The sequence below is a fragment of the Arachis ipaensis genome, chromosome B3 (assembly GCF_059453495.1).
Source record: "Arachis ipaensis isolate K30076 ecotype BB chromosome B3, ASM5945349v1, whole genome shotgun sequence".
Lineage (NCBI taxonomy): Eukaryota > Viridiplantae > Streptophyta > Magnoliopsida > Fabales > Fabaceae > Arachis > Arachis ipaensis.
Genome location: NC_142438.1, coordinates 4,883,002 through 4,909,950, shown reverse-complemented (window position 1 = coordinate 4,909,950; position 26,949 = coordinate 4,883,002). Strand labels below are relative to the sequence as shown.

General features: G+C 33.0%; 1 protein-coding gene across 1 annotated transcript; it reads right to left on the bottom strand.

Moving 5' to 3' along the window:
• Positions 1–15,651: 15,651 nt before the first annotated feature.
• On the bottom strand, positions 15,652–19,110 carry LOC107621358 (protein NLP8). Its single transcript, XM_088509429.1, has 6 exons — positions 18,169–19,110; positions 17,752–17,796; positions 16,920–17,648; positions 16,732–16,855; positions 16,307–16,606; positions 15,652–16,217 (listed from the first exon to the last, which is right to left on the bottom strand). The coding sequence occupies exons 1-6, from the start codon at positions 19,108–19,110 to the stop codon at positions 15,658–15,660; spliced, it is 2,700 nt and encodes an 899-aa protein (XP_088365555.1). The 3' UTR covers positions 15,652–15,657.
• Positions 19,111–26,949: the final 7,839 nt, after the last annotated feature.

Here is a 26,949-nt window from a genome sequence, read left to right as displayed (position 1 = left end):
GGACGAATCCTGAGCTGGAGCTCAAGTATCTCTACTTTGCCCTCATTTGCTTTGAAGCTCAACCAGCAAGGGTTCAGCCCCATCCACCTTGCTATAAAAAATGGGCATAGCAAACTGGCTCGTCGCCTTGTAGACATGAACAGTGAAAGGAAGGGAGGGCAGCACCCCTCTTCATCTTGTAAGTGAAATAGGAGACCGTGACCTCTTAGTTTGATGAGAATGCTCTTCACGTTGCAGTGAGATATCAGCAGTTTGATGCTCTCAGGGTGCTGGTTGGGTGGCTCAGGAGAAATACCCGCAAGGGTGTTGAACTGGAGAGATGTGGCAGGCAACACCATTTTGCACCTTTCTGTTATCAATCACGACATACAGGATTGCTGGTCAAGTGACGCTTCTAACTGTCATCATCTACTCTGGATTTTGTCTGTTGTTCTCTCTGGTTTAATGTAACTGTTTGTAATGCAATAAATAATATATATACTAATTGCTAGTCCTTTAATTAGCCACTATTAATTAGGGTAATTCGTGATGATTAACATCTTCTAAGGTTCTGCAATAAACAATTTGTTCTCACACTTTAGTAATAGATAAACATTTTTCCAAATCAAAAACGCATACAGTCATACACCCCCTTTCCTTAGCGACAACGTGGGTTAATCAGTACAAATTAAAATGGATTTTCATACCCTATTGACCTCAACTGGTTGGCTGGCTAAGGAGAAACACGCGCAAGGGTCTGCATGCTTGAAGTACTCCATCGTTAATGGCAAGGATGAGGCAGGAAACACCATTATATTCTGCACGTTTCAGCTATCAATAACGACCTACAGGTATATATGCATGCTACCTCATCATTCACATCCTAACTCTGTACGTGTAGTTTACTATTTTGACATACATTGAATCTTATATATTGTTCGAATAGAAAAAAATTCTAGGAAGAGTTGACTAATATACCAAATGTTGCACAAGAATATAGCAGTAAAGAGAAATCAATGTAAAATTTGATTAAAAAAGAAGAAGAATGGTGTATTAATTCTGAAATGTAGATATACGTCACAATTTCCTGCCTTTGAGTTCAGGGAGAATAAACTCCACCCGTAACAGACTTAATCCTTTTTTCTGCCTCCCACTATACCTCACCTTCCACTATATTCTCCTGGTGTTCTAACTAACTCTTGTGCACCCACACTCACTTTCTCATTTGATAGTCCCTGGCCCAATATGGGGCCTTTCTCACCCTCCTATTTCTAATTGGACTTGCTGCTTCTCGCCCCTCTTCGGCAGGTACATCAGCTGGGTTTTCAATTGGACCTTCCATTGAGTTAGTTTGCTGACCCGAATCAGAGTTCATGTTCGCATCAACTATCCCCTGTCCGACAGGGATCTTGTCCTCAAGGTCAACATCTGGGAACAATCGTTGGAGTTCATCCTTGTCTACCCAAGCTGACTCTTTGCGAGGAGACCCTGCCCAATCCACCATCACCTGTTCGAAGGGCACTCCCCCCGCATGACAATGCGACGTCCGAAAATCGCAGTTAGGAGGGGCTGGAAGGTCGTGGGCGTCGCTGCCAACGCCGGGATTTCCGTTGGGGGTTCCCCATGATATTCTTTCAACATAGAGACATGGAAGACCGGGTGGATAGTGCTCCCCTCCGGCAACTCCAATCGGTATGCGAGCTTCCCAATTCGCCGCTGCACACGGTAAGGGCCGACGAATTGCCGTCCTAACTTCGGGTGCTCCTTGAGGAAGAGTGAAATCTGCCGGTACGGTTTAAGCTTCAATAAAACCCAATCACCCTCCTTGAACTCCTTATCTCTGCGATTTTTATCTGCTTGTTTTTTCATTCTCTGCCTTGCTTGATGCAGATAAAATCCCAATTCATCGTTAAGGATCTCTCGAGTACCCAAAAACTGATCCACTTCCAGTACTGGAGAAGCCCCTGAGATATAACCCGGAGAAAGGTTCATTGGAAATCCGTGCAATGCTTCATGGGGTGTCATTTGGATTGTAGAATGAAAGGAACTATTGTAGCAGAATTCAGCCCAAGGCAGGAAGGCAACCCAACTTTGTGGTCGCGAATGGGTGAATGCCCGCAAATACTGCTCCAAGGAACGATTTGTGACTTCCGTTTGACCATCGCTCTGAGGATGATAAGCTGTACTATAGTGTAGTTTAGTTCCGCTATGCTCCAACAAGCTCCGCCAAAATCGGCTGAGAAAAATGGGATCGCAGTCTGAGACAATGACAGTAGGAAATCCATGTAGCTTGACCACGGAAGCAATGAAGACCTTAGCAACAGATGCAGCAGTAAAGCCAGGACGCAGAGCTTCAAAGTGGGCTGTCTTGCTAAAGCGGTCCACTACCACCATGATGGCTAAATAGCCGGCAGATTTAGGAAGATGAACAATGAAGTCCATAGAGAGCTCCATCCATGGTCCTTTTGGTACCGGTAACGGTTGAAGAAGTCCTTGAGTTTTGGATGGGCAATATTTGGTTGTTTGACAAGTGTTGCACTCCCTGATGAATTTGTGAATGTCCCGGCGCATTCCCGGCCAGAAAAATACACTGCTCAATGCTTTAAATGTCTTGAGTTCTCCCTGGTGGCCAGCCATAGGAGTAAGGTGGAACTCTTGGAGCAATTTAACCCGTAGACCTTCAAAATCAGGGACCCAAATCCTCCCACGATAAACCAAAAGCCCTTCTTGATGGATGAAATCAGCAGGTAAGGTGCCCTGATTATATTGCGCAATTAGCAGCTGAGATTCTTGGTCCTCGGCAGTAGCACGTAGCAAGGTCGGAATCAATGAAGATTGAACTGTGGAGAAAGTCTGGAACTCTGCATCAGTGTTAAGAAGTTCCTCCTCATCCTGTCTTGAAAGAGCATCTGCGGCCAAGTTGGTCTTGCCAGAACGATACACCACCTCAAAATCATACCCCAACAACTTAGTGAGGTAAAATTGTTGGTCAGGGGTCAACACCACCTGGTTCATTAGTTCTTGCAAACCCTGATGATCTGTCTTAATGCAGAAACGACGCCCCTAAGTAATGCCACCACTTGGCCATAGCTTGAGTAATAGCGTAGAGCTCCCTCACATACGCAGAAGCCATCTTAAATCTACTATTTAATTTCTTACTAAAGTATGCAATTGTGTGACCTTGCTGTGACAAAACAGCACCTATTCCATGAGCAGAAGCATCAGTCTCAACTGTGAATGGTAACGAAAAATCTGGCAAGGTCAGGACAGGGGTATGAGTGAGAGCTTTCTTCAAGGTTTCGAAAGCAACTTCAGCCTCCCTTGTCCAAGCGAAACTGTTTTTCTTTAACAACTCTGTAAGGGGTGCTGCGAGGTGTGCATACTTAGCTACAAACCGCCTGTAGTACCCGGTAAGCCCCAGGAAGCCTCTGAGCTGCTTCAAGGTTGAGGGCCTGGCCACTCCACAATTACTTTAATTTTGGAGGCATCAACTTGAACTCCTTCCCCATTCACTACATGACCAAGATACTCCACCTGCGGCTGGCAGAATGTGCACTTAGAGAGCTTGGCAACAAATTGGTGTTGAAGTAAGACACCCAAGGCTGTCCGTAGGTGGTGGAGATGGTCCTATCTTGTTCGGCTGTAAACAAGAATGTCATCGAAAAAGACAGCGATGAACTTCCAGAGGTAGGGGCCAAATACTCTATTCATTGTTGCTTGGAAGGTAGAGGGGGCATTTGTGAGACCGAAAGGCATGACCAAGAATTCATAGTGTCCCAAGTGCGTACGAAACGCTGTCTTGTGTATATCTTCCTCTCGCACCCTAATTTGGTGATAACCGGAGCGTAAGTCAATCTTGGAGAAATAGCAGCACCATAAAGCTCATCTAGAATTTCATCAATGGTTGGAATAGGGAACTTATCTTTGATGGTGATGGCATTGAGAGCGCGATAGTCCACGCAAAAACGCCAGCTGCCGTCCTTCTTGCGCACCAATAACACTGGGCTAGAGAAGGCACTATGGCTTTCTCTGATCACTCCCGCTTGCAGCATTTCCTCAACCAACTTCTCAATCTCTTCCTTTTGGTAATGAGGGTAACGGTAGGGGCGCATGTTAACCGGATTAGCTCCTGGCTGCAGATGTATTTGATGCTCAATGTCTCTTTGAGGAGGTAAGTCTTCCGGCTCTTGGAACACCTCCTTAAATTCATGCAATAACAATTTTACATTCTCATCTTGCTCTGCCTGATTTGGTGCAAGTACAGGGGCATGTTCAATCATCCGTAAGTGTAAGAAAGATGCGATGACATCTGCGGATACCATCTTATTAAGAGCCCGGGTGCCCACCGCACCAGGATGAAACAACCTTTCTCCCTGCAGCTTGACCGTAAGTTCCCCAAACTTAAAGGACATAGTCAAATTCATATAATTCATAGTGACATCGCCCAATTGCATTAGCCACTGAGCCCCTAACACAATATCCACTCCCTTGATATCTAGGATGAATGTCTCTAAGCGAAACCCATAGCCTTGCATGTGCAGTGGTACATCGCTACATTTTGAAGCACACCCAATGCACTCCCCATTACTTACATATACATTTAATTGATGCACCGGGGTCAAAGTTAATTGTAACTTCTTGGCAGTGGATTCCTTCATGAAATTATGGGTGCTTCCACCATCTATCAACCATAACAGGCTGACCGCCACATGTTCCAGCTATTCTAATGGTCTCCAGATGATAAGTGCCAACCATAGCATTGAAGCTAATCTCCACTGTCTCTCCTCCCTCTGGATCCGGCAGCGCTGTGAAAGGATCAGTATCCTCACTCTCGTCTACCCCTGGTCGCTCCCTCGTCAATTCCTCCATCTCCTCTTCTCCGACCAGTAGTAGGAAGGTAGACTTGCACTTGTGCCCCATCGAATATCTCTCATCACAATAGTAACATAGGCCCTTATCTCGTCTCTGTTTGATTTCTGCAGCCGAGAGACGCTTCTGGATTGGGGTGGTTGCTTTTTCCGTTGTGGTGCCGCTTCCCATGGCTGACGAAGTAATGCTTGGTGGGCGTATGGGCGCTGACTTTGGGAAACTGAGATGGCTGGTGGGGGCGCCTCCAAGGTTGCGGTACCCTTGTGGTCTCAAATTCACGGAGCAGGCCAAGTTCTTCTACTCATGGAGTTTAGCCAACGAGACAGCATCAACATATAATCTAGGCTTGGCTAACATCAATTCGCATTTCAACGGTTCCGATAAACCGGCCACAAACAATGAGATCACCCACTTCTCGCTTAATCCCGTCACCTGGTTCGAGAGCTCCTCGAACTTATGCTGATATGCAGCCACCGTTGTTGTCTGTTTAAGCTCATTCAAGGCCGCCTTGGGATCATGGAACAAGCTCTTGCCGAACCTGGTACAAAGAGCTTCCAAAAAACTCTCCCATGTGTGGTTAATGGCATTGTTCACACACCAACGATACCAAGTATAGGCAGCTCCAGTCAAATGAAATGAAAGCATTCTTACCCTCCACGCTTCAAGCACCGCATATAGCTCGAAGTACTCACGAGCTCGGAACGTCCACTCTTCTACACCTTCACCGTCAAACGTAGGCAACTCCGTCTTCACTCTTTTTGGCTAGTAGCTTGATTGGGATTCACTCGTGAAGTCAGAAAAACTATTGTTGGTCCTCTGCTCTAGGACTGCCTGCTTCAGCTTCAGAGTCTCACGCAACATCTTCTCAATGTTTTTCATGGAGGACTCAACCGATCCGATCCGTTCCTGAGTGCTGGAGAGTTGCGACATCGTCTCTATATGGTTTCGCTGCAACGCGGCGATCTCAGATCGATTTTGCTTGCATACTTCTTCCAATCGGGAGAGGGAAGTTCCAGTGTCCATCGCAACACCTCTCAATGAAAGCACCAATATGTTGCACAAGAATATAGCAGTAAAGAGAAATCAATGTAAAATTTGATTAAAAGAGAAGAAGAATGGTGTATTAATTCTGAAATATAGATATACGTCACAATTCCCTGCCTTTGAGTTCAGGGAGAATAAACTCCACCCGTAACAGACTTAATCCTTTTTTCTGCCTCCCACTATACCTCACCTCCCACTATATTCTCCTGGTGTTCTAACTAACTCTCCATCCTACTTCTATTGTGCACCCACACTCACTTTCCCATTTGATAGTCCCTGGCCCAATATGGGGCCTTTCTCACCCTCCTATTTCTAATTGGACTTGCTGCTTCTCGCCCCTCTTCGGCAGGTACATCAGCTGAGTTTTCAATTGGACCTTCCATTGAGTTAGTTTGCTGACGCGAATCGGAGTTCATGTTCGCATCACCAAATCTTTTACTTTCTTTTCCTGTATTCGTAAGCTTACTGAGGCAAAGTTCATCTCTAGCGAAGTTGAACTTGTTCCTTCTTTGGCTGAAAAGATATACTAAAGTATAAAAAAAGGCAGTGTGTAACTATAAAGACACTCTAACTTTTAAGTGAGCAAGAGTGAAATGATAACTTATGATAATACTTTAAATGCTAGGAATTCGGAGAAGAAATTGTTTTCTTTGCCTTAGCATTCCTTAACAAGACTGCCCTTTTCTTCACCATTCTTACAATTCTTATTCTAATACCCACTGGCTGGGTTGGTTTTCAACTCATTGGTCCGACTTTTTCCATCACCTTCAGCTATCTCTTTTCTATGCAGTTGATGTCGCCCGACCCTGGAACACAACTTGTGGATAAGATTATTTCTTACCTTTTCATCATTGTTTTCATCTGGGTGGTCATTGAGGTGCTCAATAACTCTCTGGCATGGAAAATTCTCAAGAAACAGATTTATGCCGCCTTAAGGTTGAACCTACTCAAACTCAAGTTCAAGAGTTGTTGATATTATGCATACCTATCACCATGATAAATATTGTTATTCTTAATTGGTGCAGTCTGTGGTGACTGTGTGGGTTACATGACTATGGTGGCTAAGCTGCAACATCCAATCCAGAAACTGACCAAAGGTTTGACCCATCTGATCACGGTAAACGAACTAATGAACGTGGGGTAAAAGTATTGGATCAGCCTTCAGGAGTGAATGATGGGAGAGATATTTGTGAAAGAAGCACTTTTATTAAATTCTGGTCAGCACTTAATCATTAAAAGAAAATTGAATGATTCTATATTCTTAGATGTAATCTTATACCATTAAAAATATCATTAATGGCTAACTGATGACTAAAACTCACAAAATCTACTGACCCTAAACTTTCTCTTTGTGAAATTTGGAAAACCAAAGACAGAACCCTTCGATAAAATAGGTGGAAAATTTTGAGAAATTCCCAAACCCAAAAGTAGCAAGTGTCGAGCACTCATGCTGGGAACGCCTCGTCTCCGACTGTACTTGTTGCCTTAGTATCGGAAGGCGGTTGCCTGCCGTTACAGACGGATACTTGTTGACCCAGGTCGTTTCGGAGAGAAGCAGGGGAAGTCGCCGCCACCGTTGAAGGTGTGAGTTCCTCAGCGGAGCAGTGGAGCTCTCTCTCGGTGCTGACGGTGTGCGAATACTATGCCCTTTCAGTTACCGTATCTCCTTTCAGCCTAATGTTGAATTAGTGCTAACGTCTCATTCCACGTGTGCTCGTGTTGATGGCTGGTCAACCATAGCCACTCTTAACCACCAAAAACATAGGCACCAGAAAACTGGCCTCTTAATTAAGCACTGCTTATCACTTTAAGACGCTCTAATCATTTTTTTTTTACCAAAGATAGGAGATTCGAACCCGCAACATCTTAAATGAGTATGGGGAGACTATGCCATTTGAACTATTACTCATTGACTAAGACGCTCTAATCATTATAATTACGTTCTCAATAATTTATACTAAAGAATTTACATGTGAACAATTGTAATTTGAGTGACTTACCTTCAATTTCGTGATGTATTTTGTGATCGGATCACGAATTTATTCCACATTTGTTTATAAGGACGGATCAAATGAGATAGAAATAGAACTATTGTGTATAAAGATATTAAATTAGTGTATTTTGTATCTATTTTAATAGAAAGAATGTAAAAATACTAATAAAAAATTTTTTTATTATTCTTATCAATTTTTTATAATTATATTTTTTTCTTAAATTTTTTAAATGAAAAACAAAATGAGAATATATTATTTTCATAATTTATTTTACTTTTTCATAAAACAGAATACCAAAACATTAAATTTTGTGTTTATGTCTTTTATATCTTGTTTTTAGTGTCTTATTTTATCCTATTATCAAAAACAAACTTAATCTTATATATAAATTAACTGGGTAAATGACATGTATAATGTGTGTTTTTGCTATTAATTAATAATATTGGAAAAATAATAAAAAATTAGTTTAAATAATTTAAAATTGTCTTCTTTAGTTTTCATTAATTATTATTAAAATAATTATAAAATTTTAAATATAATAAATATATAATTACATATATTATAAGTATAAAATTATAGATATTATATTATATACGGTACATATTGCGAGTTCAAAAGTCAGAATTTAAACTAGTATTTATATGGAGCTTCCTTCACCTTGGGAAGAGTTTAAGAGTAGTCGCCTGTTCCTCTATTTAAGCAGTTCCTTTATTTTAATTTGTTTATTTTGTTTTTCTTTATTTAATTTATTTCAGTCACAAAAAAAAAAACTAGTATTTATATAGAATTTTGAGTCCGTTAATCTCATCATTTTTTTTTTGAATAATGCTACATATTCAAAATTTTTTTATTAACCAAGTCTAATCAAATTAATCTAACATAACAATAATTAATTATAACTAACATTATTTTAAATCTTATTATTTAACTTGGTTGAATTTTGTTCTTAAAAAAATCTAAATATGTAGCATTACTACTCTTCTTTTTTTATGCGTATGTGTTATTATCCTTTTTACTGTATATTTTGTTTACTTCGTATTCCATATCTCTGGTTGTTTTTAAATTTTAACACGCGATAAGTTATTTAATTAGAATAAATTTTTAAATGGTCTCTCGTATTTATTATTTCAGTCTTTTTAAATTTAAAATTTATTATACTAATTTTTGAGTTTCTAATACTATATTAGTTTTTAAATTTTTTTTATTATACTTGTCACATTAGACATAAAACTAAATAACGTTATTTCGTTTTGATACTTAAACAAGACAAAAATAAAAAAAAAATGAAAGAGTTTGTATAATATATAACCGTATTATATCAAAACTAGCTCAACATTTTGTTTGACTCAACTTTAGAAAAGTCTAGAGACCAATATGGTATCTGAATATCAAAAAATAGTATATTAAATTTTAAATTTGAAGAGTAAAAATCATGAATCTCTTATAACACTGTAAAAATTTAGTCAACTGAATACTAAATATTTGGTGAGTTCTACTCAACCCCCTCTAAATCAACATGTAAATTATCCTCTATGACGTGATACATGTTAATTGGATGTTTAGTTTTAGTTTAAGTTAATTTAACCCAATAAAAATTAACATCTTAACTAAAGTAGGACCATTTTATAATTAAATATTTTTTTAAAATGAATGATTAGATAATTTTTATAAATATTAATCTATCATGATTGGCTCTCGTGCAAGTGGGAGATTGTTAGGAATAAGTAGTATGACCATAATCTAATCAATCACGTGTCAAATAATTTGTTATTGTTATTATATTAAAATATTAATATAATAACGTCCTTGATTAAATTTAGAGATTTATCATTGTGATAGTGATCACAATATTGAGAGATAAATCTTTTATAATTTAATCTAAATTGTTCTTGGTTATAGGATTATTAAAAAGGACATTAATAATCCGAAAAGACTAATATATATATATATATATATATATATAATGGTCTTCATTGGATGAAGATTAATAGATCTCATTTATTAAATTATATATATATATGGTGCATATAGAGATATGACCATTGAACTGACTCACTCTGAGAATTCCTAATGGTTATAATTACCGCATATTTGTCAATAGGATATTCTCAAGATGAACATGGTAATAGAGTTTTCTTTGACCTGCGACTGTCATAGTAATTAACAATGTATTTATTATACTTTGATTCCGGACACCTAATACCCTAGGGTGCTAGTTGAATGGATATTGGGTATGATTTAAATACTTGTAGAATTAATGATTAGTCAATAAGGAATCCGTCAACTCTCGGTAAAGAGTTTGAGCTCTATGATTATAATGACTGAGATGAATAAAACCTTGGTCAAGGAGATTGAATGAACGAAGAAATGAGTTTCTTAGGTCATTCACAGTTCATTATAATAATGGTAATAAGTTAGAGTTTGACAATTAAACCATACTCTAAGGTTAACCAAGAGCTGGAAAGATGGAAGGAATTATACTTTGTTCTTCTGAGGTTCTTAGTAAAAATAGATTACTTCATACTATCGGGTCGTTGAGGAATGTTGCTAGACGCCAACCTTGATTAGTAAATTTAGTATGACTAATTTACTACCTGCTTAGTATTGAACTTATGGGGTCACACACTAACGAGTGTTCTAATATTTGCTATAGAATTATTTAATTATTAATTTGATTCGATCAAATAAATAATTATATTAATTCAAATGGAATATTATTATATTCTTTGCTAGCACCAAGAATATAATAATAATAATATGATAATTGAGAATATTAAATGAGATTTGAGAATAATTAGTTATTCTATTTCTGAATTTGAATTATAAATTTGGATGAGATCCAAATCGATTATGTTTTAAATTGTTATGATATGATTCATAAAATTTAAAGGATTCAGATTTAAAATTTCAAGATATGATTTAAATTTGAATTGAGATTCAAATTTAAAATCAGAAACAAATCTCATACTATATATATGTATGCCAAGAGTAGATGAAAACATGAGAAAGACAGAGAGAATAACAAGGGTTGTTATTCCTTTACCTCTACGCACATAAATGTATGTGAGTCTAATTCTTGGAGAAGAATTTTATGGTGTGCAAAGAGTTGCAAGAGGTTTCTCAATTTAGATCAGATGTCCATTGGTCAAGGAGTTGATAGTAAATGTTGGTCTCGGTGTGGATACGCATAGCGCCTTCGTACCATCGAAGGAGAAAAAGATTTTTACTAGTGTACTCAGGTATTTAGATCTGATCTATATATTGTATATTATTAGAATAAAGTTTAAACACAAAATAGATCTTTAGGATTACCTTTTTTCTTCCGCTGCGTGTTATGAACACATGGTAATCCTTCATACATGTTAATTGGATGTTTAGTTTTAGTTTAAGTTAATTTAACCCAATAAGAATTAACATCTTAACTAAAGTAGGACCATTTTATAATTAAATATTTTTTTAAAATGAATGATTAGATAATTTTTATAAATATTAAAAAGTAAATTTATATGTTTTTACATTTTATAAAAAAAATCCTAAATTTATATGTTTGCATCTTTAAGACGAGGGACAGCCCAACCAACCTTTCCTGTGAAAAATGAGAAAATAAACTGAGAAATTCAATTGAAATTGTACTTATGTTTCTTATGAATGATCAACATTGGGGCAATTACAATCAATTCCAACTTTGATATATGTGACAAAAATTAATGAACATCTACCTCGCTTTCTTTTCTTCCTTTCTTCTCTTTTCTTATACCAGATAATGAACAGCGGATTGATAAAAGCACTATCAAATATGTGCACAGCGGAGGCGCTGTTTGTGACAACAGCAACGGCGATGTTTTGGAGGTCGGCGACGGCACGATAGGCAGAGAGAATGGGACACCTAATGAGACGGTTATGCTTGGGTTGACGTCGATGGCGACTTGGCAGTGGCAGAATTTCGGCGGCGAGGCGTGGAGGCAGCAGCCCTTTCTGCCGTTCTCTCTTTTTTTTGCGTAGTTGTATTTGTTTATGGTGTGAGTTTTGAAAAGAAGGAGGGCTGTGGTTGATGAGGAAGAGTGGAAGTTGTTTAGTAATTTAGGGTTAGAGTTGGATAGGAGGAATAAGGGTAATGTAGGAATATTGATAAAATTAAAGGGTAGGATAGTAATAATAGAAAAAGAAGCTTGGGACATTATAAACATTGAAATTATCTAGTATCTTATATAAAATTAAGAGTAAGAGATTATAAAAAGTATAGAGTAACCTAAAAAAAATAAATGACATAAGAATGAGAAAGAAAATGAAGAAGAATGCTAAGTTGTAATGCTATATAATAATCATAAGAAAGAGTGAGTATATTAAAAGAGGATGAATTTATGTATATATCTAATAAAAAAAATTATATTAACATTAAAGACATATAGCATTCCATATAAGAGTAAAAGGTAAGAGAATATAAAAATTATAGAATAACTTAAAGAAAAATAAATGTCATGAAAGTGAGAAGAAAAATGAAAACGAATCTTAAGCTATAATAATAAGGCACATAAGAAGTAGAGATAAAAGATTTAAAAGTAATTCAATTAGAAACAAAAGGATTAAAAAGTAATTCAATTAGATAAGTAGTAAGTAAATTTTTTAATTTTATTTTTTATGACTCTATTTTTAAAAATGTTACAACTAAATGATATTAAAAAATGTAAATGGTTGAAAGAAAAAAGAAGTAATCCATGGATGATATAATTAATGAGTACAATTAAACTAAAAATAAAAAATTAAAAAAAATATAAAGGACATGATATATAATTAAAATTAACATTCAATTTTTTAATTTTATTTTTCATGACTCACGATAGTACCATATATTTTAAAACATTACAACTAAATGATATTAAAAAATATAAATTATTAAAAAAAAAAGAAATAATATATGGATGAGATAACTAGTGAATATAATTATACCAAAAATTAAAAAAAATGTAATGGTCTAGTATTTTAGGAATGTATTACTTAATACATATGTTTATCAAACTAAAAAAAAGAATTGTGGCCATCAACTGAATTCTTTAAATACTTGTGCAAAATATTAGTAAGAATGGAGGAAAAAGAATAAATGGCATGATATTATGTGAAAAGAGAAGATAAAAAAGAGGCGCCAAATAAATGTTGATTTATATAGAAAACATAAAAATGAGTAAGTATGAAAGAAGACGATGAATTATATTTTATTACTCAATTTATACCTATTAAAGAGAAATAACATTAGCATTAAAATCATATAGTATCTTATATAAAAATAAATAGTAAGATACTATAAAAAGTATAGAGTAACCTATATAAAAATAGAGAATAGGAGAATATGAAATTATAGAGTAATCTAAAAAAAATAAATGTCATGAGAGTGAGAAGGAAAATGAAAAAAAAAAATTCTAAGCTATAATAATAAGGCACATGAGAAGTAGAAATAAAATAGTTAAAAGTAGTTCAATTAAAAATAAAAGGATTAAAAAGTAATTTAAGTCAAATCTTCTTTTTTATGGTTAGTTGAGTCAGTGTCATTTTCTTCTTCACTTTCTTCCTAATAAATACAATTACATAGTCACTTACTATATATATTTAACAAAAGTGGTAGGAAAAAAAGAGATATGAGATTATGTGAAGAGGGATAAAAAAAAGTATACAAAGTGAATGTTGATTTATATAGTGATATAACAAAAAGTAAATATAAAATGTGAAAATGAATTAGAATTCAGCTCAATTTATACCTATTAAAAAGAATTTATTAACATTGAAAGAATATAGTAACTTATATAAAATTAAAGAATAAAAAAATATGAAAAGTAATATTTAAAAAATCCTATTAACATTTTTTTTTATCAAAGATAAGAGACTCGAACCCGCAATCTCTTTAATTAAATATGGGGAGACTATGCCATTTGAGTTATAACTCATTGGCAATTAACATTAAAAGCATAGAGTAATCTATATAAAATTAAAACACAAATAAAATTAATATATTACGTATCAAATACAATTCAAATATGTAAATATAGTCCAATGATAAAATTTTTCTTTGCTAAGGAGAAGACGCGGGTTCGATTCCCACTATTCACCCTTTCCATTATTCAAAAGAGGTTCGATTCCCACTATTCGCCCTTTCCATTATTAAAAAGAAAATTTTGATTCTTTGTTAAACCTAATAAAAAACTATTTGTTGCATGGCGGTTCTAAAAAACCACACCTCGAGATCCCAAAAAAAAACTATATTAGATGCATGGACCGTACCTCGAGATCCAGAAAAAAATAAACTATATTAGATACGTAGCAGCCCGAGATAAAAAAATCCTTGAATAGCGTAATCACTGTCACTATATCAGATGCATGACAGTTCCAAAAAACTCTATAAAAAGGAAAGGTTTTTGGACAACGCAATCACTATCACTATATTAGATGCATGACAGTTCCAAAAAAACGTACCTCGAGATAAAAAAAAATCCAAAAGACTCTTTGTAAAAGGAAAAGTTTTTGAACGGCGCAATTACTATCACTATATTAGATGCATGACAGTTCCAAAGAAATGCACCTTGAGATTAAAAAAATCCAAAAAACTCTTTGTAAAGGAAAGGTTTTTGGACAGCATTGAAAACTTATTCATCAGCGGAATCACTATCACTATATTAGATGCACGACAGTTCCAAATAAACGCACCTCGAGATTAAAAAAAAAATCCAAAACACTCTTTGGAATAGGAAAGGTTTTTGGACAGCATTGAGAGCTTATTCATCAACGCAATCGATTTCTACGAAAAATTTAAAAAGTTTTTTTGTATAAAAAAATACAAACGTTAGAATACCAACTCTAATAGAAGATAGAATTTGTATATAATATTAACTAAAATAGTTTTAAATAGTTATATTTTTTAATAAAATCAAAGACACAGAATTTTAGAATAATTTTATTTAATTTTAATAGAATCTTTAAATAAAAATAATTCTATTAAATAATTTTTTTTATTTATAACTCATAAATATCTATTTTAGAATTCATTTATTTTATAAAAAAAATATTTTGAATGGAATACTAAATTGGTGATCCAAAAATAATAAATTTTTGATTTTCAAATCCTGTCATCCTTATCTCTTAGTAATATGTATTTTAGGAGAAGTAATAAGGGATTAATTGAGACCAATTCAAATCGGAGATATATATATATATATAACACATACAGACAAGATGTATTGGGATCACTTAAAATTTAATAATATTTTATTAATATAATATTATTATGTTATTAAAAAAATAAATAATAAGCTATTTTTTCTTTGGCTTCAGCCCATGACAATACACCGGAAACGGTATTAATTTTTATTATTAATCAGATTATCCCGTGAGAATAAAAACAATAAAATTATATGAAAATTTATTTACAATATCTATCCCAAATTATTGATGATTTTATACAAAAATTGGGATAAAAGCAAACTAGAGCTATTTATCTTAACTATTTAACTATAAAACTTTATAAGCTATTTAATCTTCATAGAGAAAAGAATCTTAAAGCATGATCATGATTATTTACAATATCTATTATCCTATTGATAATAGACACTTTGAAGAAGCATGATCATGCTTTAAGGTTCTTTCTTCTATAAAGATTAAATTACAAGAAATATTTGATCCAAATAATCTCAATGCCACATCCAAAAAATTTCATAGAAACGTCTTCATCTTGGATATGTCATTGGGGTTATTTGAATCAAAGATTTATTGTGCTTCATTGAATTCATCAACTGTTACTGCCACGGCTGCTCAAACCACTAGGCATGTCGCTAACAAGAAATTTCACAGCACGGGTGCCAAGATCATCCAATATTTCTATGCATTCTTCCAAATCTGAGTCATTTACCATCCTCATCCATTCCTCTTCATCGTCGAGATACTTCAGCAGGAATGATCCGATTTGTAATTTGAATCTTGTTGCAACTTCTTCATAGAGCTGGAGACAACCAGCTGCAGGATCAAACTTGAAACGGATCATATCTTCTTTGTAGGCAGCTTTGACAATAAATTTTGATCCCTTATCAACACAAGGTGATTTGGCTTTCAAATGTTTCCGATTCTCAAATTTCCGAGAGCCAGAGCCATTTGACGAGTCTGACATGCTTGAAGTAGTGGGATTGTGATGCTCGCCGAGCTTGTCAGCCCCATTCAGATAATTTTCCATCTCATCGGCAACCAGGGTGTTTGGACTGTGATATGCTATATCACACCTAGAACTTTCCAAAATAGAAACCAGAAAGGGTTCTTGCCGTAATCCACCATCATCCATGCCTATTGGTTTTGAATCTACACCAACAGAAAAAAGCTTTGTTTTTCTTCAACTCACCCTTGGAATTAGATATAAGCATGTCTAAATGCAGAAACTAAATTCTCACCTTTGCCACCAGATGCCGGAGATACGGTGACCGCATCTTTTGATGCAGGATCAGGATATTTTCCAGAACATTTCTTCCGGAAGAGAGAACTTTTATGTGCATTAATTTCTTGGTTGCTTGATCCTCCTGGCATAAATCCCCCCTTGTAAGGATCAAACTTCAGTCCTCCTTCCACACCCTGGACTGAGTCAAGCACGGTTTGTATTTTTTTTAACGAACGATTAACTTTATTGATCTTGCGCGATGGCCATCTTGCAATTCCGTGTTGCCTGCATATCCTTTTCAGGGTTGTTGGGCAAACTGTTCAAGAAGAATCACTTGTCAATAATAATCATCTTGGTGTTTTTCACAAATATTTATCATCTATCATCTAATCCAAAATAATATGCTGATTGAATAACTTGACAAAGCTGTAGTAGTCTTACCACCAAGGCTTTTAGCCGCATCTTTAAGACTACCGGAGAAGTATTGCTGGAGAACACTCAAGCTAACATTCTTCTCCACTGGACTTTTCTTTTTCTCAATCTGCTTTCTTGATCCATCCATTGCCTACAAAGTTGAATCATAAATTATAATAAATGATTTCTCAAATGAAGCAACTGTTAAGATATACCTGGTTATGAGCAGCTTCAGTTTCATTGTTTGTCAAGGACATAGGCTGGACCGAATCATGGTCACCATCCGGCGCCATATGAGAGTTTCCCCTAGACATAGAGCAAAAACTCGAGCCTTCTTCCTTTGAAAACTGCACTTGCGAACCTTCTATCCCGTATAATTCAGCATCCGAAACTGTCCTCAAACTCTGACACATTCTCTGCATAGTATCTGATAGATTGTTTAATAAAAGTTGCTGTTCTTGACTTCCATTCATATTGACAGGTAGAAAGAATTCTATTATGTAATCATCATCATTGGTATGAGTACTCCTTAGCCTGACTGCAACGGCAGCATTCAACTTATATTTTCGCGCATGGTGAACAAGGGGATATTCACTAATATTATAGGCCTTCACATCGGAATAGAAGAATGGACGATTTGATTGAAGAGCTTTCCCAGCTACACCTTGCCCTTCCTCGAGATAATGTTCAACACATGCATGAACAAATCCTCCTACCACAATATCATTTATATAGCTAGCTGATTCTTCAATGCATAGTACAGTTTTTTCACCAGGAATTTTAACCCCATCTTTAATCCGTATTCTTGAAGCTTCATCTCCTATCCCCTCACTATGATAACAGGGGATCCATGTCAATGCCAGTGGCAAACTATGCGCATGACACACAGCTCGTAACACATCAATTATCCCTGTTAAAGCTGCTCTTTTGTTATTTGATAGACACTGCAGAGAAAATAATCAATCTGAGTAAGAAGTTTTTAAATCCAGATGAAAACACATCATTGTGAAAGTTCAACTTTGTTTTTGCCCCTTCTATTTACAGTACCTGGGACATAAGTCGTGGAGGTGTAGTAGTCCTTAAATTAACAAGCTGCAAAAACAAATCAAAAGATTTCCCACTATAAATAGATGTGCATGTATGAGTATAGCATTCAAAAGATTACTGCATATGATTTCTATAGTTTCACTTATGGCAAAGTAGAACTAATTTCATATGCAGAGAATTTTTTCTACTTGCCTAACTGCTCCTCAACTATGGTTACAACATCATATTGAATGCATAAGATACTTTGTTAGCTAGGGCAGAAATTTCTACATGACAACCTTGGAGTAAAACATCCAAGTCTCTCATGACAATGTGAAAAGAATATGAAACATCAAACAAAAAACACATTTAACATGTTTCCCAAACATTATATAATATTAAGTGAAACAAGCAAATGGGAGTAAAAGAGAAACCAACCTGGAGTGCACTGCTAACAATTTCGAGTTCTTTGTCAAAATCAGGCTTTTCCTTTGTAGTGACAAGTTCTAGTACAGCACAACAAGGTGGTTCAGCGAGCGTATCAATTATGGGAACCGCAATTGATCCACGAACATCGTGATTAATTGCATGCTCCACCCTCAGGTACTCACTTTTATTGTAGTACCCAACATTGGAGGTCCATTCAGGAATTTGGGACATAAACACACGTCCGGGAAGCCCTGGAAAAGACCCTGGTTTGTCTTCAGCAGAAAAGGTAAATTCCCTCGACACGTCTCGATATCCAGCTAGCATGTGATCTAGCAAATAGGGTTGCTCACTTGTGCTTAAGATGAAGTCATTACCATGCTTCATTGGTGCCCAAACTTGTGTCAATATTCCATCACCAACTGATTCCTTAAACAAGTTCATAGCCCTCAGTATTTTCTCATCAAGCGACCAAGCAAATGGTCTAGGCACCAAGCAATTTCCCATGTCAGCAGCACTCAATTCTTGAAGTGATCCATTTATGTTATTCATATCATTTGCATCTTCTGACAACCCAAGTTGGGTCTCCAATTGCTGTAACACAACCTTCTCATCGAAACCCAAGGAGGTTTCAATAGCATTATAATTTCCACAATCTTTTGTCATAAAGTATGGATCATTGGCCTGTTCCACTAAACTGAATGCATCATGTGGAGAATACGGCATAGAGGCAAGTGATGAAATTCCATTATCTAAATTATGATCAGTCACAGATGGAATATTACCCCAACCAGCAAGGTTATCGAAGTTCATGAGATCAGGGAGGTTGTCAAGCATCTCCTCTGATACAAGATTTTTTATTCCGTTGTCTATCATGCTTGGTCCATCGAATTGAACGCCAGGAGGTGTCCAACACCCAATTCCCTCTCCCTCAGAGAAAAACTGATCTTCCATTATTATGTTAGAAAACAAACTTCAAATCAAAATTCAGCCTGTGTTAGAGTTCTTTTGTTGGCAAGTTTCCACTTGAAATTCCTTCCCAGATTACCAGCGTCCGACAAGCCTGAAAAGTTAACACTTCTGCCAAGTCATCAGTAAAGAGTAGGAAATTAAATCAAAACTTAAACTACAAATATTCTCTAAACAAATAGAAAAAATTGGGTAAACTGCTATTTTGGTCCCCAATTTTTGGGTTATATTTTAATTTAGTTTTTAACCTTTTAAACTTCTATTTTGTTTTAAAAAGTTTTAAACGGATTTAATTAAATTTGACACATAGTTAATGGAATGATTGACATGGACGTTAATAACTTTATTGTTAAGTCATATCTATTTTTTGGTATTAGAATCCGTTTTTTAAATTTTTTTGGACTGAAATATGACTAAAACATAACGTTTAAAACTTTAAGAACCAAATTAGAACTTGGCCCAGATACAGATAATCAGACATATATAAATTTTAAGCCAAGAAAATTTGTACAGAAAAGTTTTTCAGAGAAACAAATTAGATTTTAAATTGAAATATATATAATTTGAAAATTTACGGAACACTTTGTTGATCTTATACAAATTGCTCTCTAAAATTTAGCATGCTAACTCAACTTCAACAAATCTCACTATTACAAAACCCATCATTTCTCTCAAAATCATTTTTTCAAAGCTATCAAAATCAATATTCATTAACTATTTTCCATTTTTTTTTCAAACTATCAAAAGTCTTATTGGAAGTACATATCAGTCACTCAAAATATCCTATATTCAAAATCCACGGACCAACTGTTGAAGAAAGCTAAAAAATCACCATCCAAAACTATTGACAAATTCCCAAAATAATTTCAATCCTCAAAATTGGCACAAGTTCAACTGCATTAAAGATAAATTTTGTACAGAAACTGCTTCAAAATCAAATTTTGGACAGAAATTGCTTCAAAATCAAATTTTGGACAGAAACTGCTTCAAAATCACAACAGCAGCAACTTAATTGAAAATAGTGCTCAAGCTAAATACAAATTCTTAAAACTGATAAAAATAAGAAAAACCTCAATATTTGGCCTCAAATTCCAAATGACCATGGCAAATGTACCAAAACTAGTATAGCACATAAAGAACCAAATACACTCAGAATGGCGCAACTGCTGAATTGCACTTGATGTGAGGCATCAATGCAAAGTCCCACGTTTAAACTCAGAAAAACTTCAAACTTTACAATCAAAATCCAGAAATCCCAACCCCACAAACAGGGCCAAAAGAAAAACCTAGAACATACGAAAAAAACAGCTACTTAAGAAAATTTTCAAAACACACCAGAAAACTGTGAATAAACAATACCTCTCTATCTATCTATCTTAGTACGTTGTAAGGATACATAAAGGGAATGAGTCTGAGGATTGAGAAAACGGTGTAAGAGGATTGCTTCTATATAAAGGAAGAGGAACCAGAAGAGAGACAAAAAGCTGGTGTGAACGAGTTAAGCTAAGGTAAGCCTACGAAGTAAACAAGTTACTAAAAATAGAAAGTCTTTGTCTTCGTAAACTCTTGACAGCCTCAAACTTCAGTTTCTGGCTTCAGCTAACTCTTCGAAGTTGTAGTTCCCTTTTTCTTCCTTTTTTTAAGTATAATTTACATTATTAAATTATTTGATGATCTAATGTACAAGTTCCAACAATTGAATTTTTTTCGTTGCATACGAGTGCAATTATTTTATATAGCGGTTTACAAAATTTAAGTCTCTATCCATTGCGGAATACATACGAACACATATATAGCATAAACAACTATGATTAGTAGCGGTTTAGTTATAATCTGCGACAAATTGTAGAGGTTTATGATCAAGTGTTAAGCCAATGACCACGGTAATGACTGGCATTGGGAGGTGGCGTCAAAGTTAAAATCATGGTTAATATGATAAAATTGAATAAAAAAATTAACTAATTATTTATTAATTAAAAAATAATTCATTAATATTAAAGATAAAAAATTTATTTTTATCCAATACTTTAAGATAATATAGGTGTATAATATTATAATTTAAGAATAAATTCATTTTAATTAAAAAAACCAATTATAATTCAAGAGTCAAATTAAATAGAATTACACTTAATTATTTGGCCTTTATATAAAAGTTTATGTTTATAACATAAAAGTTCATGTTATAAACATAAAGTTCATAATATTAACATGAATTCATATTATAAACACAAAGTTCATGTTATAAACATAAAGTTAGTTTAACATAAAGTTCATTTTAAAATCTATTATAAAACGAGAGAAAGAAAATAAAGGAGAAATGAGTTCTTGATTTTTTTTTGGAAGATACCTATGTTTTAACAAAACTTAATTATTTATAAATCTCTAATTATTAAAAATGTGAGATTCATAAGTTTTTCTATTAAGGTATATAAGTTGTCTTAAGTTTTCAATAGTTAAAAACCTATGAATAATTCATTTTAATTTGAATTTATATGTTTTCATAAAATTAATTAAAAAAACCTATTATTTGTTTTTATATTTAATTATATAATATCAATATACATAATTTATTTAAAGAGTGATTAAATTAAATAATAATAAAAATATGATACTAAAATAACATAATAAAATTAAACTCATGATATTTGTATGGTTACTTAGACATGCTATAGCAATTAATAGAAAAAAATAATAATCAAAATGATTCTTAAGACTCTTTTCGAACTGTGTCAAAAAATAGAGACAAAAAAAAATATTTAAAATGAAAAGTAAAGATAAATACATATAAAAAAAGTCTAAAAAATAAAAAAAATATTTTTTTTTGTCACTCCAAAAGCTAGGACACAACTTAATCAAGAGAAAGAAATTTTTGTTAACTTTTCTTTTTATTTTGTTCTCATAAAAATGACAAAATTTCAAATTTTAGTGATAGAAACAGATTATATAGTTAAAATCAAAATTCACAAATTAAAAAATATAACATCTAAATTATCAATTTGAATAAAAAATTAAATCAATTTTTCTTTTCTTAAACAAAAAGGAAGAGAGAGTTGAAATTTAAAATTGGTCATTTTTATGAGAACAACACAAAAATAAAAGTTAACGAAAATTTCTTTCTTTTGATTGAGTTTTTCGTCCTATTTTGGAGTGGCCATTTTTTTCTATTTTCGAGACTTTTTTTATGTATTTATCTCTCCGTTTTTTATTCTAAGTCTATAAAAAGCACAGACACTTCCTTAATTTGTCATGTCTCCAGGTTGGATATGACACACATTGACACTCGTTCGACACGCGTGTCTTCTGTGTCCAACTGTGTTTTAATAAAAATTAAAAATTCTTTTTCGGACACACTTTAACACACCTAAATATCATTACATGTCTACAAATCTAGACTTATTCTTAATATTTATTCTTAAAATGAGTTTAGAAATAGTATATGTTATTAATGATTAAAACAAAATATATTTTAAATACTTTATATAATAAAAAAATATATATTAAAAATAAATAAAATATTAATTTATATTTTAATATCAATAAAATACTAAAATATCATTTCAATTTATCTAAAAAATACTTTATATTTTATATATATGCTATGTTCTCGTGTCTTATAAAAATTTTAAATTCGCGTATTCCGTATTCGTGTCAATGTCTATATATCATAGTTCTAAGCACTTTTTGTCTCCATTTCTTTAATCTATATTTAAAGATCCAATCCAAAAAGAGTCTTAAAAATCATTTTCATTGTTATTTTTAGTAATTGTCATAGCATGTCTAATTAAACATACAAATATCATGAGCTTAATTTTATTATGTTATTTTAGTATCATATTTATATTATTATTTAATTAAATCATTTTTTAATATAATTATGTATAATATTAATATGATATTATATAATTAAATATAAAAATAAATAACAGGTTTTTAACTTTTTTTATGAAAACATATAATTTCAAATTATAAAATGAATATTCATAGGTTTTTAACTATTAAAAACTTAAGACAACTTATATATCTTAATAGAAAAACTTATGAATCTCAAAGAAATTTATAGATAATTAAGTTTTGCTAGAATATAGATATCTTAAAAAAAAAAAAAGAATAATCAAAAACTCATTTTTCATTTCTCATTTATTTTCTTTCCCTCATTTTATAATTGATTTCAAAAAACTAAAAATCAATCTTTGGGCTACGTAAGTCTTGTGTTTGTGGTAAGGTTGTTATCTTGGAAAATGGATACCCAACAAGGAGAAGATTTACATTCTTGTCTTCTTTCTCTTATTTTATTCGATTTTTGTCGGATATTTTTTTTAATTATTATATATTTTATGTATATCATTGTATAGCTAAGTTTTTAAATTAGTGGGTGATCAAATAAAATATTTATTCATATAAAACTGCAATTTATTATTATTATCAATTTAAGTAAATATTACATTTGTCAATTTTGATCTTTGCAAAAACTCAATAATATTTATATTTTTAAGGAACGAAGATATAAGGGAGAGAGTTGGAGTAGCACCTATTGTGAAAAAGATGGTTGAATTGCGTCTCAGGTGATTTGGACATGTGAAAAGAAGACCGACAGAACACCCAATTAAGGGGGTGGATGAGATAGAAGATGGACAAGGGGTGAAAGGAAGAGAAAGACCTAAAAAGACCATTCATGAAGTGGTCAAACGAGATCTACATGTGAACGGTCTCTCTGTAGACATGATACATGACAGAACACAATGACGTCGTTTGATTCATGTACCCGATTCCACCTAGTAGGACAATGTTTTGTTGTTGTTGTTTTTATCTTTTTACATATATGTGAGTTAATTTTAATATAAACTTTTTTGTATAATTACAAATTAATTAAATTCATGCATTTATATGTCTTTTTAAATAATGATTGTGAAAATTAATTATTTTTACTAATATAATAATATATGATTAGTTATTTATAAATTTTTTACATTAAAAAGAATACAAGAGATTTACTCGAATGAAATTGAATTATAGACGTTCGAAAGTAAGTCACTTATTTTTTACAAATGACTCAATTTTATTTTATAAAGTAAGGAGACAAAATGCTCCAATATGTTGAACATACTACAAAACTACCGTAAAATTAATAGTTAAGTGGTAAATTTAGACAAATTTTATGTATTTTTCAACAATAACACTCCTATAAAAATTATAGAAAAGCTGGCTGAAATTTTACAAATTGATAATGTTAGAAGTCAAGACAAACATTTTGGATTTCTGTCAGTAGTCCAGAGGTCCAAAAAGTTACATTTGGATATATCAAAAGACAAAAATGTGATTACGAAGCTGCAACATTGAAAAATATCACCACTCTTCAATAATGGAAAGGAAGTTCAAGTTAAAGAAGTTACCTTGAATGTCTCTTTTTTTAGATCAGTCTTAATTGGTCATTATCTTAACCATAGTTGGGTTATTTTATAATTTATTATTTGAAATGGATAATAGTATAATTTTTTAAAATATCAAAATCTCATTTTCTTTAATTGAAGTACTTTTCCATTCCTTGATTCTTTCTCCATCGCGTAGCTTCGGTTCGTCGTCGTCGTCGTGACAAGAAGCGTCGTCGTCATCTACTGCACTCTCACGTAATTTCTCTTTTTCAGTGCATCATTCCTTAACTACGTTGTTAAATCAATTAAACTAGGTATCCTTTAAAAGTTGTACAATATTCAGCCTTTTATTACAATAATTTAAAAAAAATAAAACAAACACATCTAAAAATTATAAATAGATTTAGTGTCTTTTTAAAATTAAATAAACATTCAAAATACAAACTAAATAAAACTGAAGTTTAAAATTTAATTTTAAATTTTAAATTTCTGTTTCAGATTTAATATATTTAATTATTAATATATTACAATTTAAATATACATCCAAAAATCAAATTAGTTAGAATTCAAAATTTCGAATTTAAAATTTTAAAATAAATCTTAAACCATCTTAAATCACTAGTAAAATATTCGTTCCGTACAGATCCAGAGCTGCAACGCCTCTCCCTCCTCATCTGTGGCCGCTTTTGTCTTCTCCTGCGTTGCGCACTCCTCTGCGACGATCTCCTCTTTCGGCGACGCACTCCTCCCCGCGACGCGCACTTCCCCTGCGCATACCCCTGCGCCTCCTCCATCGATGGGCTCCTCCCATCCCTGGTCTCCTCCCTCGCGCCACGCACGACCGCCTTCTTCTCCCACGCCTCTCCTTGTCTCCTCCCCACGTCGCATTCCTTCTGTCTCTGGTAGTTCTGCTTGCAAAATTCTAAAAGAATTTGATTGAATTCATTCATGAAGATATGTTATCCTTTTTTTTTTCTTAATAAAAAGTTCTATTATTTTAAATTTATGTATAATATTGGAAGTGTATGTATTTTTTTCTTTTTTTTTAAATGTATTTGTGATTATATTTTTTTTTGCACTCATATGTCTGATTTGGGAGTTGTAATGTTAACCTAATTTGGATATGTCAATACTTAATTTTGGATGTGTTTATGTTGTTCATTATGTTCTTATGTACATATATAAGTTTTTTTACATGAGTTTTGGATGTGTTGATAAAATATTTAGAATGCATTCTTATAATTTTGGATGTGTATTTGAGTTTAATTTTTTCTGTGTTCAATATATAATTTAGAACTACAATAACAATAATTTAGATGTGTTAATACATAATTTTGAATGTGTTTATATTGTTTATTTAATTTTAGATGTATTTTTGACATGAGTTTTAAATGTTTTGAATAAAAAAAATTGAAGTGAGTTTAATTGATTTTGAAAACTTCACTAATTTCTTAAAAATTAGTACACGAAAAGTTGTTGCGAGTTTTATGGTTTGGTTTGCAAAAAATTAATGTATTGCAAGTGGTTACAAATTTTACGGTGATAAGTATTCAAAATAAAAGTAGTTCCTTAAAAATAGGAAATATAATTAATTAAAAAATTAAAATAATAAAATATTAAATTTAAAGGCTGAATAAAGGTTAAATTTTATTGTACAAGTAGCATTTTTCTTATTAAATTCCCTTTCTTCCTGGTATAGCCAACGCCGATATCATTGCTATCTCCTATCTTCTCACTCGATTCCTTTTTCTGCTGTGGATCACTCCTTACTAACATAATTAATGATTAATTTGGTTATTAAATTTTTTTATTAAAAAAATATCTTTATTTAATTATATAATAGAACATATATTCATATATAAAATATAATATAATAAAGTAAATCTAGTTAGGATACTGAAAATATAATTAAAATTATGAACCTATAAATATAATAATAAAATTTATACTCTAAACAAGTAGTAGGGGTGTACATGGGCTGGACCACACCGGGTTTGGCTTGACCCAGACTCGACCCGAAATATAGACCGGGTCTAATTTTTAGACCCTAACCCGATTCTAGACCCGATGAAACCTATGCACCTTCGGGCCGGGTGAAAACCGAGTATTTAGCATGTAAAAATCACCTAATCTCCAACCATTATTTCACAATTCACATAGTAAAATTCACTTAAAAAAATATAACAAGAACCAACCCTCTCTAAAATTAAAGCATAACCATAATCAATACTAATATTGTCTAATAACACCAAATATTTAAATCAATACAAATAACACAATATTATGCATTAGTCTAAAGTCTTATGCATTTTAAACATAAAACATTAACTTATAATCTTATAATGACTAATAACACAAAATATTAAGGTTTACAATATTTAAATTCCACATAAGAATAGCCATCATCCATCACTAATAACACAACATATTAATTGTGTATGATGGCCGGACCACC

Coding starts and splice junctions, on each gene's coding strand:
- LOC107621358 (XM_088509429.1), bottom strand. CDS start 19,110: ATGGAAGATCAGTTTTTCTCTGAGGGAGAGGGAATTGGGTGTTGGACA. Junction 16,856..16,919: donor CTGAAGCTGCTCATAACCAG/GTATATCTTAAC, acceptor TCAACTTTGTAG/GCAATGGATGGATCAAGAAA. Junction 16,218..16,306: donor TCCGGCATCTGGTGGCAAAG/GTGAGAATTTAG, acceptor CTGTTGGTGTAG/ATTCAAAACCAATAGGCATG.